Source organism: Phasianus colchicus, chromosome 5, assembly GCF_987193195.1.
Source record: "Phasianus colchicus chromosome 5, bPhaCol1.hap1.1, whole genome shotgun sequence".
Classification (NCBI taxonomy): Eukaryota; Metazoa; Chordata; class Aves; order Galliformes; family Phasianidae; genus Phasianus; species Phasianus colchicus.
In genome coordinates, this window is record NC_143440.1 from 56,421,941 (window position 1) to 56,440,497 (window position 18,557).

Below are 18,557 nucleotides of genomic sequence, written 5' to 3' on the forward strand. Positions count from 1 at the left end.
ATTTCTAAATTATGTGCCCAAAACATGTTACATTTAATAGTGCACAAATCCCAAAGACAGTTACACTCATTTTGGAGTGATATATTTTCTCTCCTGAAATTAAAAAAAAAAAAAGAGACTATTCAGTGTCTGATTATACAGCCTGAACTTGCATATATATCACTCTGTAGACTGATCCTGAATAATGTGTACTCATGTCTGCACTTTAACTTCCTGGAAACTGTTAAAAAATATTTATCACAACGCCCAATCAAAATATGGCATAAATTAGAAAGTCTTTTAGAGACGACTGGAATATTAATGGTAGCGCTTTCTGACAAAGTGTCAAGCTCATCTTCTACTTCCCAAATTACAACCAGAGAATTTTTTTTTAAATGATCAGGTAACACACAGTCCCTTTATTAAAGTCATCCAAAACTTAAGTTGTATTTCTGCTGTTCTCACAAGGTCAGACTGTACTGCAGGTGCCATCTGAAGAATTACATGCATAAAAGAATCACAGTCTCAGAAAGCACCTGCTGAAGAACAGAGCTGGGGCAAATATGTTTACTCTGATCTCAGCATGTCATACATTGGAGGGCAGTATTCAAAACAGAAGCAAAAATTGTCTTCACCTTACAACTTATGCAGGTTTAGAAAGAGGAAGAAGTCTACCTGATCTCAGAGCCTTGTAAACTTGTTAACAAGGCATTGCTGGATGTGGCTGCTCAGGAGCTGAAGACAAGATTCAATAAATATGAAAGTCCATTTGGGGCTTGTGTTAACTGAACAAGTTTATCACTCCAGATTAAAATAGGGTTCATGAGAAGGGTGGTGTCAGACAGCCTGATGAACTCATGTAGGTAAAGCCACTGATCAAGAATAAAGAAGTGTGTAAGTCAATGCCATAACAACCTTTTCTGATTTATTCCATAGGTGAATTTTTTTGTTATGAAATAAGAGGACCCAACTCAACTGCTCTGGAAGACAGAACTTTGGGTTTTTAGACACAGATAGCAAGGTTGTGATGGGAGAACAATATGCATCCACCTCTGCCTGTGGAGGGGCTTGCATGTTGCAAGTTGGGATATACAAGACTTAAGCATCCTGACCAGGATTATTTCAGGAGATCAGCCCCAGCTTCTCAGCATGAAAGACAGCAAGATGAGCTGATGGACAGACTGTTGACAGCACCTTTCTTAAGATTCAGTAGGGATATTGTGGGGGAGTAAGGAGAATTAAGGGATGCAGAGAGGAATATTTCAGGATGGTACAAAACATTGCTTACTAGGAGAAACCAATGATTTGCAAAGGAAATGATCAACATCATTTAAGGAGGTGTAAGTAGAAAATAGATGGATAAAGGGATAAAAGGGAAGGACTGGGTGCATGTAAATAAGCACCTGATCAGTGTACTTGTCTGGCCTTGGCCCCTGCCTCATCAATGCTCCCTGTCCTCTCTGAAGGCACCACATTCCATTTCTGATTATTTTTCTGAGAAAGGGGCTTTCCACCATATATGCATGTAAGAAGGCTGAAGAAGTAGCAGCCCAGCAGGGCCTGAGTGTTCTTGGTGCCAGCAGCTGGAGCAAGTGCATGTAGGCACATCAGTGCATGAAGCAGCCGCACAGTAGAACAAATGGTTTGGGATTGCAAGCCCAGCTCTCAGAGCTGGGAAGGGCAGGGTGCAGGCATAGTGTCTCAGGACAGATAAAGGGATCCCTACATGTACATAGGATGTATACAGACACCTCTGTCTGTACATACACACTCACAAATACACATACATTCCAGATCTCCATTTTAAGCTGCCAGAGAGTGGAACAGGATCAGCTTACTGGTACTCAATCCTGATATGTGCACACACACACCCTCAGCTTGAGCCTGCATCTATAGGCAATACATGCTCAGCCTTCCTACTGAGTGGTCCTGGGAACAGGCAGCTAGGCAACTTTGCTTCTCTCAGGCTTTCAAGTTTGCCAACCCCTAAAAGGCAGCATTTCAGCTCCGCAGCAGCTTCTGAATGTGTACCTTCTGGCTGGAAAGGTAAAGCAAATCTTGAGAAAAGGAAACATCAGAGCTAAAGTCCTGAAGCTTTTGTGCAACATCCATCAGAGGATAAAGAGGAAAAGAAAAGCAGCTATTTCACAAAAGTATTTATCCTCTTCAGTTGAATAGAATTAAGTTTCCATAAAAAAGGAGGGTGTGGGGAGCAGGCATCACTAAGTTATTTTCCTGCATAGCATTTTATGCACATTCTTTTATACAGCTGAAGTGAAGTTACTGTGATAAAAAAAGTCTTTCTTTTGATGTTTTCAGTATTGCTGTCACTCCAAAGGTTGATTTTATGCTTCTACATTTTGTTTGTCTTGCACATTTTTAAGAACGTTGTCTGCATGGTCATAGGCCAAACATGTGTTTCACTTGGAACATTTTTTTGGTATTGTGGTTAAAATATATTTCATTGCCAAAAATAAATGATAAAAGCAATCCAGAAGAAAAATGAGGAAAAAAAAAAAATGAATAGCTGTTACTCGTGTCAAAAATTTTATGTTGTGGGACTTCTTTTGTTAGTTCATAAACTGATTTCTTAAATAGTTTTCTTACTTATTTTTTATAAGATAAACCTTTTTTGTGCAAATAGAATAAAGTTTTCCAAATAGATTTAATTCCTCCAATAACATAAGTTTGGGAACCAAAATAAATAAACCATTTCCCCACTTTTATTAGGTAAATCACACCTTAAAAAAAAACTTTAAAAATCCAACAACAACCATAAAAAAACACCACACAAAACAGCTGGGGAAGATTCTGAGGAAAAAAATATTTCAGGAGAATACTAGCAAATAACAGCATTTTTGTGCTCATAACATTTACTGATTCCTAAATAAGCAGGAGGTAGAAGCTGCTCACAGAGCATCTGTCACAGAGAGAAGAGACTACACAGCATCCAGGTGGCAGCACCTTGCTTCCTTCAGAAGAAGCCTTTCCCACTACTATTGAGTTTCTGCTTGTGCTCTTCATCTGGAGAATGAAATACAGCCTGGTTCACCAAAGTTGAACTGGGGGTGTTTGGCAGTCCCTACTTTAACAAGCAAAATCAGCAAAATACATGCTACCTAAAGAGACTACACTGTAAGAGAGCATCTCCAATAAACCCATGCCATTATACTGAAGAAACATTAATGCTGTAAAGCAGGCACAGCTACACTAATAAGACAAGATGTGCTGGATGTTGTGTCACCTCTTAGTGGACTCCATTTGCTAAGTAGTACATTGTCTTATCTATTTATTTTAAATAATTTCTGACTGAAATAACCAAGGCATTTTAGGACCTCATAAACATTTAGAGCTTAAATTGTGAAGTCTAAGTGGTAAGAAAACTATTTTTATTTCTTCTGGATTCTAATATATCCAAATAAAACCTAATTTTAATTTTTTACTGTTTTACTGTAATTTTCCAAAGGTCCTTTAACTGATAGACAGTGATTTGTAATACTGCTTTAATACTGTGAACAGTTTGGTATTACTCACAGTGTGTTCTTTTTAAAGTTACTCATAAAATAAACAAATCTTCTACATTTCATTTTCCATTGTGACAGAATAATAGAAATGAAATACAAAGAAAAATAAAGGAAATGACATCTTTGCAATATGATTACCTGCATGACATCAGTAACATCAATGAAATTAGTTCCTGGAAACTTCATGTCTTCTTCCTCACTTTGTATATCTTCTGGAGCCTATTTGTAAAGACAGATGATAATTATTAGCTATCTCATGTTGGAGGTAAAGAAGAAAATGCATTCGCAGAAAAACTTCATGCCAAGGATGCAGTCATATCATCACTCTTGTCAACAGCCTGAATCCAAGACAAGTAATTTACCTATTCTAAAAGTGAGGGGAAATTTCTGTTTCATACAAAAAGAGCTTATTAAAACTCCTCATTATATACCAGCAATTAAAACTTGCTCTTAATGAAGAAACAGTTCCAGGGCAGTTCCTGTAACTCCTATTAAAAAATATATCAGTAAGACAAACTATTGAGAAAAAAAACAGTAAACAAGAGTCTGAAAGTATCTTAAGCAATTTACTAATGTGTAATTTCTACATAGTTGTTTAAAGACATTAGTTATAAATAATAGTTGCTATTTTAGCCACTGGTCTCTGTCATATTCATTGATTCTCTTGACCACAGCCAAACCTAAGCCAGAATAGCAGCTGAAACACAGGGGAAACAGAATGTACAATAACCTAACAAAAATAATCACTTTCTCTCTGTGCCCTGTTCAATTCACACTGTCCAAACTGTGCAATCTTATCTTGCAATACGCTGCAGTAAACATTTTATTTGTACAAAATCTTTCATTACTACTTAGATTATATTAAAAAAACTCTTCTAAAAAGGTAAATGGAAAGAAAATAGAAGGGACCAACTCCATGGCCTGGCTATCTTGTGTCTGTCTACACACAACAGGTTACCAATGAACAGACTACACGTGCATGTCACTCGTGTCTGTACTATGGCCAAAGAACAGAAAGGGAAATGAAGAACATTCCCCCACTGAAGCCAGTACAAGGCAGACATTTCATGGGCCAATAAAACTGACTGATTTCTCTTATTAAAAAATTAAATTCACACACATTTAAACTAATCAATACCTGTATTACAGCATCAGCAGGACAAAGTGCAGGTTCGGGTTCTGGAAGCACACTGTTTGTACTCACACTGCCACCTGAAATACTGTCAATATCAACATTTGGTAACACCTAGGAAAGAAGAAATAAGCACTCTGAAAATCTATGTATTAGCTCAGCTACTGTTGTTGAACTGTTTATATTCTATCTTCCTATTGCTACTCAGTCATGAAATACTATCCTTTTTCCTCTCAAGCTACTTGATTTCTCCTGTTCTCTAATTCCCTGGACTTTGTCTTGCATGTGATGAAAGGTGAACAGACCCATAACTATTTATGTAGCACACAAGTGTTTGACATGCAATTCATTTCAGTTGGCCTACAAGCCACTGTGCAAGGCTGATTATTGGCTTCATGTTGTCATATATCTGGTAAGGTAAAAGGTATGTGGGAGTGATATGGAAGGGAACGAAGTACAAACTCAACCTGTAATTAACTTCAAGATTCATGAATCATTTATATTTGAAAGGTGTATGTAGGAGTGTGTATATTCTTGACAATTTGAATCCAAGACACTGAATAAGTTAGAAGCATTAACTTCCTTGACAACAGGCTCGTATGAAAATAAGAAAAGGCTAGGCAAGGACTTCAGTGGTTGATTAATAAGGAGTGAAATTCTTGGGTTGAATATCATGCTTGAGAGAGAAATCTAAAAGGCCAAATCATTCATCTCAAGACTGACATCTATATTAATACTTGTTTTATCCCAAGTTTCTTCTGGCTTAAAAGTCTCACAAAAAAAAAAAAAGTGAAACACTATGACATAGGAGTATTTTGCAAACACCTTGCATAGCTGGCCTACAGAAAAAGTAATTTTCTGTTTGGCTTAAATAATTTTTAAGTTGTGATGCTTTCTTGGTAAGTTATAAATGGATGAGACCATCTACAGTTAGCATTTATTCATTAAAATAAACAAGAAGTCATCATTCTTGACACATACCTGCACAGACAGCTGAGGAGGATCCTTTTTCTCTGATCTCATCTCTATCACAGCTATGTTTGGCTTTTTTACTTCAGTTGGAGGCTTTGGTGGCACTTGGGGAATAGAGGTTGTGACTGTAACAGGGTGTGGTGTACACGTAACTACTGCTGCAGGCTGCACTGAGATGTCATTGAGTTGGGTCTGACCTAAAAAAAGTTTTAAAACAATTACAGATACATATTGACCTTCAAAACAAGGCAGTAAATTAATAGATTAAATTCTGGGTGTCTGTGTTTTACGTGAAACAGACCAATTACAGTTACAGACCAAGACTGTACTTTATTCTAATACCACTGACTAAAGCACTGTGCATCACCAAGTAAACTTTCCTAGCAAAAATTTGTACCATTTACCACAGCCACTTTTTGGAAATTATTCACTTTACTTGAGTAGGGTGACACCTACTGCTGAAAACGAGCATAATTTTGTCTTTGCCACTCAAAAATTACAAGCCATGCTCTTTTCCCTTGACATCCTTTTAACTGTATTCAAAATACTGTTACACTTAGTTTAGCATCCCTTAAATTTTGATGAGACCCTCTTATTTTTTACTTAATTATCATCTTTAAATGCTAACTCTTTCCAAAATAAGGTCTATATAGAGGTTTTATTGAAATCCAGGAACACAGAAACCGTGAAAATGAAATTGTTGGATTGATGTCACTGTAAATGTTAAATCCAAAGCCCAAGGAAATGGCAATTCAGTTCCTACTTACACAGATATCAAACAAAGCCAGAACAAGAGCCCTATAAATGGAAAGTGCTCCAAAGAAGGCACATCCACTACACAGATAATTTCTCAGCCAGATACCCAGCATGAAAGATGAGGAAAACTGGAACATTGTAGCTGAAAATCTCACAGACCAGAGCCAAGTCACCAACTTGACAAGACTGAAGCTGCACTTCCATAGAGCAGCAGGTATCAACCCACATCCCCTCTAGACACTATTCACTCCTACCTAGTGGAATAGCCATAGGAATTAGGTGACCTTCAAGGGGACCGCAGTCAGCAGGCACGTCTCTGTTTGGACTAAAAAAATACTGGTTTTCTTGAGCAAGTGCATACAAAGGATGCTGTTTCTTTGAGCTGATCACTGCCTTCTGTGTGTGAGAACAAGTCTGTGTTCCTGCTGACTTCACCTTTGTACCTGAAATGAGAGCTGTTTTAAGTTGCACACCTTCAATGCATGAACAACTCCGTCACATCACACACTATTAAAATCAAGCGTTAAATCAAAACAGTTACAATTTTTGCTGTGGGATGAATGGAAGGAATTTGGGATACTGGAAGGGCAGAATTGTAAGAGTGCCAAGTTAGATGTCTCAGTACTGACAGCAAGGGAGAAGTTAACATTATAACTTTTGAATATCTAAATCTACATTATGTAAGTATGTGCATAAAATATAATCTTAGACGTCTGCTGTTTACAGTCATCACGCTTCACATATAAATGGCCCATTAACACATGGCATCAAACACTCTTTCTAGCTCTATTTATATTTAAAAGCTTCCTAATTAATTGAATAATGGGAGTCAACGATTATAAAATTTAGGGATAATAAAGATTGATAATGTGACTCTTAACAATGCAGACACAAAAGTAAGCCAACCCATTTACGAAGTGGCATTTTAGTACTAACAAATTATGGGTTGTAAGCCTGAAAACAAAAATAGCAGGTCATAACTCTTCCATTAGAAAATGCAGATCAGAAAGAAGCATCTCTGAGAAAGGATTTACTGTCATGTTGGATAAGCAAAGCAATGAGAAATCACAATACAATGCTGTGGTCAAGTGGATAGGCATAATCTCCAGATGTCTCAATAAGAGAGCAGAAAGGTAGAGCAAGACAACTTCCATATGTGATAATATAACAATCAGCTGCAATTCTGCACCTCCATCAATACTGAATTAGGTTGAGCATTAAATGATTGTTAATTTTTGTTACAGAAATCACTTGGAAACTGAAGTAGCTGTAAACTGAAGCCAAATGTTCATTATAAATCAGATACAAAACCTAAAATGCCCTGCTTCCTCTCAAACCATAAGGTACCACAGGAAGAAGTAACTAAGGGCAGAATTTCTCATGTCTTTAAATGATGAGCACATACCTTTCTTCAAAGCACAGATTAGCCAGAAATATTGTTCTTTACTCTAAGACAAATTACAGGACTCGGTAACATAAATAGATACAGTTCAGTGGCTTGTGATTTAGAAGAGGTCATACTACATAATCTAACAGTCTCCCCTGGCCTTGAACTTTTGAGTAAAAGCAGAAATTGGCAACATATCTGTAATACTGCCAACTTGTAAAAACAAGGTTCTCACAGCAAGAATGATTAAGTACTGTGTACACACAGCACCTCATTTTAATTGCTTTCAACTTTTCATTTCTCCCTGAAAAGTTTATTTGCACTGGGCAGAAACTGGACATTTAATTATACTTTGTTTTAAAAACCTGGCGTTTTACATATATTTATTAGTTCAAATTATGCAAGAAAACAACTTTCTATTTTAGAGAAATGCCCTCTTGCTCATAAAAGTGTGAATAGTTGGATTTTTTTCCCCAGTTTCCCAGAAGAAACCAAGCATTTGTCACTACAGTTTATTTGCAAAGAAAATGGCTGAGAAAGTTATAAAATGACTGAAAGGAGACTCCAGACGGCCGTTTCAGTCTTAAATAAACATCCTTTTTCTAACGTTAATTTAAAACAAACTCAGTGAACTGCCCTACCAAAAAAAAAAAAAAGTCATTTCATAAGGCTCCATTTTTCAGTCAATCAAACTCAAGGCCAAATTTTAGCAATAACTTTAAAGCCTTTACCAGCTGGTACATCAAAGCCAGTATGGGAATCTGGGGGTGCAAATGAATCCTAGAATGGCCTGGGTTGAAAAGGACCACAATGCTCATTTAGTTTCAACCCCCCTGCTATGTGCAGGGTTGCCAACCACCAGACCAGGCTGCCCAGAGCCACATGCAGCCTAAAGCACCACAGTGACATGTTGGAAAAGAAGCAGCATGACAGGAAAGAGCAAACCATGTCTAATACACGCTAGATTTGGTTTTCTTTTAAAGAATCTCATACTTCAAAGTGTTTATTCAACTTTGTTTCATTTTATTTACACTCCTACTGTAAAGGAGTAGGAATCTGTTTCAAATTCTTGAAAGGTTATACTTTCCTGCTATAATTGCATCTTTCAGAACAGCAGCCCACAAAAACATTCAATAATTTTGTCATCACGAGACTCATGTAGGATACAGAATAATTACTTTTCCATTTTATTGGCAAGACGTAAGAACACACACTAATTAACCAACTCGAGCAACTGCCATGAAAGCGTGAAAGACACATCATGCCAGTATCAAAACAAAGGCTGACCTCAGTCTAAAGCCACAAAAATCAGAAAACAGGTTAAATATTCATAGGAATGCTAAGGTAAGTGGCATGTATAGAAAAAGCAGATCGACCTTCCTTTCTTCCCTTAGATAAGAATACAAGGATGACTTCTTTTAATTGCTGTCAAGATATAAACAAAATTTAACTGTCTATAGCTGCAGTCTGATGTGAAATAAAGAAATTATTTTTAGGATGGCTTTATTTTTGCAAACACACTTCTCTACTGTTTTTGTATGACTTAATAACTTGGAAGAAAATGCATTTGGGTAAAGGCTATCCAGAGTTCATTCTGTTTTCAAGCAAATAGTTTTTAAACTGTATTTGTCACACTCAAGAGTTCTAGAAGACCATAAACAGTATGGATCCAGTACAGTTCTCTTTTTCATTTACTATTCACCCCAACACAAAACAAGGTAAAGCACAGGAGAAGCTTATTACAGCTACATGCAAATTATACCTTTACATTTCACTAAATTAAAGGTAGTAGTGGTAGAAAACAGCATCAAAATATCCAATGATCTACTTCTAAGCAAAGTTAGATCTACTGGGGGAGGCAAACGGGGGGGTAAAAACACAGGAACCACACATCTTTCCCACGCCTTTATCCTTTCCCCCTGTTTTAGGAGGAAGTTTTTTACCCAGAGGGTGGTGAGGCACTGGAACAGGTTGCCCAAGGAGGCTGTGGATGCCCCATCCCTGCAGGCACTCAAGGCCAGGCTGGATGTGGCTCTGGGCAGCCTGGGCTGCTGGTTGGTGACCTGCACATAGCAGGGGTTGGAACTGGATGAGCATTGTGGTCCTTTGCAACCCAGGCCATTCTAGGATATGATTTAGAAAGTCTTGTTTCTGAAATAATAAAATTGGCCTCCCTGGAAAGCTTGTAACCTTCTCCAAAAAAGAAGAGTTCTATAAATCTAGGCAACAAACTAATTTAGGGCTCAGCAAAACCAGAACTGCTAATTAAAACATATTTAAAGAAGCATCTGTTCTCAAATCTTAGAGGCAACTGTATCACAGCTACAATAAGTGCTAATTAGCACACATTATACTTAAAAAAGTAGAAAAACTAAAAATAAAATAAAAAAAAAATAGGTGTGCAGCACTGTTAGGAAAGTCAAAACAAGTGGTTGGTCATACTGACCCTTCAAACAAGTATCCTACCATTTAAAAACAGACAAGAAAAAAGATGTCAAATCAAAACAACAAGCAACAAGCAGTTTTAATCACATTATCAACACTTGAAATTAAGTTTTCAAGAGTGTTTTTGTTCTTTACCAGGACATCACATTTTCAGGGGAGTTTTGAGAATTGGAAATACATTCTAGCAGTAAGATTGATTCTTCGTGGATCATGACTGGGCTTGAGAGCAGTCATAAGAAAAGTGCCAGAATCACATAAAGACAACTCTTTGCTTAATACCCAATTCTTGTACTGTTTTGAGGATTTGCAACCTTGGATGTAAGTCATAATTTCAAAAAAAATAAAATAGTAGGGCTGCTCTCCAAAGACATACATACAGTGTTTCATGCCATCTATTTTTATGGCCTAAAACCATAGTTTTGTTAAGTGGCTGCCTTCATCATAGTACTCTCCTATACTTCATACAGAATGTAATATTTTGACAGTTATAAGAACATAGTTTTTAAATGTGACAGTTAAGACTGCATCAATTGCACATTTACAGCATGAGCACAAGCCCAAGAAGTGAGGAGGGAAGGCAGCTAATAAATACTGCACTCTTCTTCCACTGATGCTCACCCCATTATCTTGATTGTGCCTACTATCACTTTCACTGCCTCTTAAACCTCAAACACATTCTTTTCCTTGATCATTATCTTTGATCAATCAGCTTGTTTGCTCTCTGCTGCAGTGAGTCTAAGAGCCCTTGCTGCTTTTTATTCCTTCCTTCTTCACTTCACTGTTGCTTTTTTTGCTTAGATTTTTCAGTTCTTGCTGGTTTTTACCTCTTCAAAATTTATAGAACAACTTTAATAAGGGAAAATGCTAGCTTGAACACACTCTTTCCTGTGCAGATATGGGAAAGAGAGCAGTCCCCAGACAACTTCAATCATAATGAAAACAACAGCGCAATGGCTTTGGAAGTTGCTTTGATTACATTTTATCCTTTATAACAAGGTTTTCCAGTTATTGGAGGAGAGAAGGCTCCAGGGAGACCTCATTGTGGCCTTCCAGTACTTGAAAGGAGCGTATAAACAGGAGGGGTATGTTTATGAGGGTGGATGGTGATAGGACAAGGGGGAATGGTTTTAAAGTGAGATGGGGGAGCTTTAGGTTAGGTATTAGGAGGAAGTTTTTCAGCCAGAGGGTGGTGAGGCACTGGAACAGGTTGCCCAAGGAGGCTGTGGATGCCCCATCCCTGCAGGCATTCAAGGCCAGGCTGGATGTGGCTCTGGGCAGCCTGGGCTGCTGGTTGGCGACCTGCACATAGCAGGGGGTTGGAACTGGATGAGCATTGTGGTCCTTTTCAACTGAGGCCATTCTATGATTAAGAGTAACAGTAGTCTTGACCTCTAAAACTTCCCTTAGCCCAACGTGTTAATTGTTCTGACAGAACTATTACAGATCCATCTTCATTTCCATATTAGGAATCAATGAGTTTTGAAAAGGTAAACATGAAACAAAACAGATCCAATTAGAACAGAAGCATCCAAAGCACAAACCGTTCACAATGTGTGAAAGACTCACAAAAATACTGAGAACATTCCAAGGATGTATTGGTTGTGAGAAGACAGAAGAAGAGTCCCTGACAGCTCAAAGTAGGACCACGTGTTCTGCAAATCCTCTTCAAATACAATCCTATGCTTTCCAGCATGTTTACTCAGGCAAACACTGAGTTGCTCTATTCTTAATGTATTGAGTTTTAAAACAGAAATAAAGACTGTGCCTTTCAACATCATTTGTTTTCCAATCTAAGCTCCATAGTCAGCAGTGTATGCTGTAACCTTGACTTGCTTTCATAAGCATTGTGGCAGTGCCACACACACACAGTGCTTATTTCACTCTGCTGTGTTTTCTTTTCTTTTTCTTTACTCATCCTTTAGACAATATTTTTAAATAATTATCTTCACTGAAAGAGTGGACTGATTTAGAATTGTGTTACAAATTTAATTTACTTCAAGCCAGAGAAAATAATCAAATTTAATTAAGATTTGTCTTTGTACCTTATCACTTCCTTAATAAAGGCTATATTCATTAACATGATATTCAGTGAATGGATGAATTTTACTAGAGCACCCATTCCTTTCTACTAAATCAAGTTAAAAGTTGATATATGCTTACCTATGCCAGCTTTAATTTCACTTCTTTCATTATTACTTTAAAAATTAGGAACTACTGGTCTTAACACATTGCCTACAAACTCATGAATAGAATTTATTATCAATTAATTAATAACTTTATCAAGTAAATAACCTTAACTAATTAGTAACAACAACAACAAGTTATACTCTGCATTTAAATTTGAGCAATAAAAGAGTTGTCTGCATTTAGGGAACTGAACCAATGATTAATACGTCTTCCAAAGCTTTCAAGTTAATAGATATCATCATCTTGCAATTTTCATTGTTCAGCTCATGTATTAGAGGTAGGAAAAGAAATATCAAGCTTCCTTAGTTTTTTAAATCTCAGCAGATTTGAAATGGATCAATCTACTAAATGGCACAGCTGGGTAAACCTGACACAGGTAACCTTCACCAGAACCTGGGTTAGCCTTTCAACACACTCAACTTGCAGATGCTTATACAATTACTTCCAGCAATTCCATCTTTTAACTTCAAAACGTGAGCAACAAGTAACATATACTACTATGTTTCTTAGATTTAGGAATAGGTATGAATTTGACAACCTAGAATAAGTGAGAAACAAAAGAAATTGGAAAACCTGCCAGTGTTTTTTTTTTTTTTTTCGTTTTGAAAGGAGCATCTTTCAACACTCCTGTAGTTGCTTCAGCCCTAAATGGAAGAGCAGGGGAACACAAGGAATACAAGGGATTCCCAATAAGAAAACTGGTAAGGAACACATTGTTCACATCCAGGAATTACTTACCTCTAACACACTCTATCACTCTGGGTCTTTGAAGTTTAGATTTAGGAGGGGGAGAGTTGAATCTCAGATAAGGTGCTCTTTTCAGAGTGCTACGATGGCCCTGGTAAATTGGTTTTCCATAAACTTGGCTTAAATACTCTTCATTTTGTACCACTGCACATCCACTCACAGGCTCCTATGACCAGAAAAAGAAAAAAAATAAAGTTTAGAGCTCTTCATATATGTTCAAACGTTCATAACAGAAGAATTCCAGAAGTCTAGTGGAAAAAAAAAAAGTTTTCCAAAAAGCATTATACGTTGCATGCACGCATGAAAACCTCTGCACATAGAATATATAGAGAGAGAGATGCTTACCAACAGGTGGATGAAACATCAGGTTACAAACTTGTAACATGACAATGAATTCTACATTGCTATACATGCTTAGACTTACTCTTTTACAGAACATAAAAATAAAAACAACTCTCACGGGAAAATTCTACAGGACAGGGCAATCATTTTCATGTGAGACTAATAATTTCACATACAATTTTTCCCACAAATCCCACAATCTAGAGCACAGATTGCATAGCACTACCAAAAAGAAACCAAATACTTATGAACTCACATCTGTCCCTTTTTTATTCCTCTGCAAACTTTCAGAAGAAAAATAAGTTCTAAAACCCTGTTTGCTTTTGTTATTATCTGCATGATTCTGCTGTGACTTAGCTGCAGATAAAGGCTTCTTTGTTGAGCATCCTTGGATTTTCTGAGTTTTTGGCTTGATTTCTTTACTGTTCTTCATAGCCTTGATGTCCTGGACTCTCTTGATCCATGGGACCTTTTGATCATATTTCACTTGTTCCATATCATTTCTTGCCATTTCTGCCTAAAGATAAAACACAAACATAGTAAAAGGAGATTTTATCTTCAAGGCTATCAGAAGAGACCATGGATAACTTTGATGTTCTAAGAAATGGTCTGTGCTTTTCATGTTAGCCAGCAACTGTGACCAAGTGATTTTCATTAAGGAATGAAAGCTTTAGAATAGATGTAAATATTTTTCTATAGCAAACTACAAGCTAGTAATAATAAAGTAGTTTTCTCATGTTTTCAGATTGTGGGTGAACCACGCTTAACTATCAACATAAAAGAACAATGTGAGCTGGAAAAACACAATGCAAGAAAACTTAACTCATTTTTTCTCCAGCCATACCTGGATTTCTGCACTAATGACCTTAATCCTCTCATCCACAGCCTTCCTGATACGAATCTTCTCCAGTGCATCTCTGAAACAGAAGGAATTGTTTTAGGTCTGAATTTGCACTGATTAATTCCTGGGAAAGTAGGGACCTTTTCTGTGGAACTCTATAGAAACAAAAACCCAGAACATAGATCATGCACATCTACAGTTTCCAAAACACACTGAGCACACCTTACTTGGGTTTCCCAAACCTAGATGTTCTTACATAATGCCACCTGCAAATGCTTTCCTGCTGATGTGTACTAATGGGATTGCAAACATCTCTGAGTGGCAGCTGCATGCCCTTTCATATTTTCCATCAAAAGTTGAAGAAATAGGTTCTACAAAAAAATATTCCAACTCAAAACAGAAGAAGCAGATGACAAAGATTATCACTTCCTCTACAATACAATTATAGCAGCTATTGTGCCTGAAAAAAATCTTTACACAAAAAGAATTACCATTCTCAAGAAAACACAAGAATATTTTAATAGGAAAACTGTAATTGTGGTTGAGGTATGTACATTTAAAGCAATAGATTAACCAAGCAATTAAAAAACCAAAAGATCTGCTGTACAATGACTAATTTTCTAACATTTACAAAATCTCTTCAGATCTGAATGATGACACTGCTGTAGAATATTTCTATTGCTGCAAATTTGTCCACAAAAAGCTCAATGCATCCTGCTACTGACAGCAGAACACTTCATCCAGCTGATAGTCCCAGAATTCAGATTTACCTTCTGGAGAATAGGTTGTATAGGTTTTGACAGTTAACAGGTATTGTCAAAACAAACCAACACCTCAATTCATATCACAAGGTTCAAAAAACCTTGAAGTTCAAGGGAATCATGTTATGATTGCTAAGAAGAATCACTAAATGGTTGTTTTCAAGGAACTGCACTAGTTCTTCAATGCATGGGATTGAAAAAAAAACAAAAACCTGTGAGAGGTTTAAAAGACAAAAGGTGAGCACATAGAAGGAATAGTCACACAAAACACTGAGGAATGGGGCCTAACCTGTTTGTAGTCAAGGCGTTTATGAAAGCAGACATGGCACCTCCACCTTTTGCACGACGAATGGCTTCCAAGTTTTCTTCAAGAACTTTTTTTCTGCTTTGAACTTCTCTCAAAACCCTCTTTGCATCACTCAGGATGGATTCTGGTGCTTTAACATTTTGAAGGACGGATGGTTTAACGAGTTGATGAAGTTCAGAAGGATCAGATGCAACGGTAGTCGGTTTTGACTACAATTGAAACAAAACCACTGGATTTTAACCAGAGATTAAAATGTAGTTTCCTACACTCTAAGTGTGTGAAGAGATGGCACTTATATAGATTTGCATGTAAACCCTCACGTATCCACATAACAGTATTGAAGAATACTTAAACATGTAGCAAAAACCAAACCCCTCTAAATATATATGCCCCAAGATGCACCAGGCAACACACTTAAGCTTTAAACTATAACAACAAACCACTACACCTCAGCACCACCATGATTCTCTCCCTTTTGCTGATTTTTTACTTTTCAGAAGAGGAGGCTGAGGGGAGATCTTATTGCTCTCTTCAAATACCTGAAAGTATTTGTGAGAGCAAGGCTGATCTCTTCTACCTGGTGACAGGATGAGGGGAAATAGCCTCAAGTTACACCAGGAAAGGTTTAGGTTGGATATTAGGAAACGCTTTTTTACAGAAAGGGTTGTTAAGCACTGCAATAGGCTCCCCAGGGAGGTGGTTGAGTCACCAGCCCTGGATGTGTTTAAAAACCATTTGGATGCTCAGGGACATGATTTAGCAGAGGGTTGTTAGTTAGGACAGTATGGTTAGGTTGTGGTTGGACTTTAAGGTCTTTCCTAACCTGAGCAATTCTATGATTCACGTTCAACCTTAAAATGATATAGATTTCCCAATCACCCAGAGCATGAAATGGTAATTATACCAGCATTCCACACCATGCTTGTCTGAGAAGGATTTGTTCTGTCTTATTCCCTCAAGGTAGTTCCTGAAGGCTGAATAAGACAAGCCAATGAACAAGTTCCATTTTACTCTGAGTAATGTAGTCTTTACATAACAACAACTTCTTTTCAAAACAACAGATATGCAGTAATTACCATAATGTTATCTCACTGTAAACAAATTCAAAACATTTCCATACTTCACTATTTAAAAGTAATATATAAAGAAATTTCAAAGTATACCTTAATGAGATCATTCATGTCTGATTTCCATGAATTTGCATCCTAAAAATAGGGAAGAAAAGCCGTTGAAAATTACCTAAAGACAAATCTGTCAGGATAAAATCTGGAGTGGATATGTGATGAATTTAAATAGACAGGAAGAACTCTTTGTGAACTGTTAAACCTCACTGTGCACTGCTTTTAGGTTAGAGCACCACCTTCTGTTCCATCTCCACTTATCTCAGTCTCTTCAGACCTTTTGGATGTTTGTGGTGAACTAGTGGTCATTCACCCCAATCATTTACTCTCTCACTCTACAAAGTTCTCAAGCGATGATGAAAAGTCTTTAGTGAAGTACCTAGTTAGCTCAACTCCACATCTGTTGAATTAACCATCTTAGTCTTCCTATTGAGTTTTCTTTTTTCTTCAAGGAAGATACTTGAGACCATTTATGTCAGTTCCTTACCCATTACTCTTTCTTTCCATCTTGTTCCATTTTGTCTGTGCTAGGTAGGGTATGTTATTCAATGTCAGATTTTAGCAAGAGTAGTATGCAAATATTTGTAATGTAAATGCTGTACATGGCATCTGTTCTCTTACTAATAAGTGCAATCCACTAATATGTTACAAAAAAACTATGAAATATTACTTACAGGAAAGGAAGTATCTTAAAACATCCCTGAAGTTGAATGTACTTAAGTAGAACATTATTCTTTCCCAAGAGGAAATGTTTCACCAGCTCTGTTAGAGCTCTATAGCTCTAATATCTCAGGAACAGAGCCAGCAGAAAAGCAGCCCCCAAAATATCAGAATACCTTAACACAAATAATTAAACAAATAAAGAAAACATCCTTATTTATTGCTGTTTTACCTACAGTAGAAGGGCAGTGAGAGCCTCAATAGTCTAGTCAAATTCCTTCCACACACACACACTAAAAAAAAAAACCTTCAGTATTTCAAATCATTGAAAACTATCTATGTTCTTACAGAGATAGAAGCAAGGGAAATGTTTTTATTGATCACACCTGTAAGTTCTCAGCATTTTTTATTTCTCTTTGTGAAACTCCAGTCATTCTGACAGTACAAACTTTACCTGTAGCACGTCGTGCATCTCTTTTCTCAACTGGCCAAGAACTTGAAGTAAGTCATCTGCTTTTTTCACCGTTTTCTCAACTGAATTGCAATTTTGGGAGGAGTTTTCATAAGCAGGGCATGAGTCTGTTTGCAAAGCAGTAGGCCTGATGGGAGAAATACCCTCTATTGTAAGTTTCACAGCTATTTAGGTGGCCCAAAAGAAGTTGCTGACTTACACACTGAGCATGGATTTAAAATGCAGGAATAATCAAGCCTTTATGCAAAAGAGAATTTGCTTTTTCCCCTAAGTTTACAGACAGATTACTGAGTTTCCTCTGTTTACCACTCAGCACTTTGAGCCGCATCCTTATATTTGCAACAGTGAAACTGCATTTAAAATTCAGACCTAGCAGAGCAGCATTTTAACTTTAAAAACCTCTCAGTTTAAAGCAATTCATATTTTCATAAATAAGACTACTTCTATAGCTGTTTCTCACACATTAGTGAAATTTTGTCGAAGTATTGCCTGAGGGAAAACACGTTTCAGACTGCATTGCCTAGAAACTTAGCTTAGCTTAATGTAAAGCTTAGAAACTGATGCTGCTCCTTCCTAAGAAAGCGTTCTCTTATAGCTTCCAAAAGTGGATAGCCTGGAGTCTCACTGACAAGAGAATTCAATTTTAATACAGTGCCTGCACAGCTGGCTTTCTGATGCTACTCCTTAAGCCATAGCAATTTAGAAGACAAAAAAGTACTCCAAGTGATACCTACTGACCTCTGAGAATGGTGTTACAAACTGCCCTTACCAGCCAGCTTTCATCTACCTTCAGTACGTAGTATGATCAAACACAGATAAACACAGGAGCTTCATACAAATACTTGTGCTCTGGTGTTTTACTTCAAACACAGCTTTATCAGAGTCAAGAACCAAGGCAGTGAATCTTTCACCCCACCACCATGC

General features: G+C 37.2%; 1 protein-coding gene across 6 annotated transcripts in view; it reads right to left on the reverse strand.

The window, feature by feature from the left end:
• Window positions 1–18,557, reverse strand: part of KIAA0586 (KIAA0586 ortholog) — a 65,198-nt gene that overhangs the window by 38,995 nt on the left and 7,646 nt on the right. For 4 of the 6 annotated variants that reach the window (XM_090141860.1, XM_031605364.2, XM_031605363.2 and 1 more), the window contains exons 9-18: window positions 17,616–17,760; window positions 16,544–16,585; window positions 15,363–15,589; window positions 14,316–14,388; window positions 13,728–13,988; window positions 13,121–13,295; window positions 6,618–6,818; window positions 5,617–5,804; window positions 4,642–4,749; window positions 3,642–3,722 (exon numbers count right to left, since the gene is read on the reverse strand). In XM_090141860.1, coding sequence (XP_089997986.1) covers window positions 3,642–3,722; window positions 4,642–4,749; window positions 5,617–5,804; window positions 6,618–6,818; window positions 13,121–13,295; window positions 13,728–13,988; window positions 14,316–14,388; window positions 15,363–15,589; window positions 16,544–16,585; window positions 17,616–17,760 — 1,501 coding nt within the window. The remainder of the gene's footprint in view (window positions 1–3,641; window positions 3,723–4,641; window positions 4,750–5,616; window positions 5,805–6,617; window positions 6,819–13,120; window positions 13,296–13,727; window positions 13,989–14,315; window positions 14,389–15,362; window positions 15,590–16,543; window positions 16,586–17,615; window positions 17,761–18,557) is intronic. The other 2 variants (XM_031605366.2, XM_031605365.2) reach the window with 1 other exon arrangement.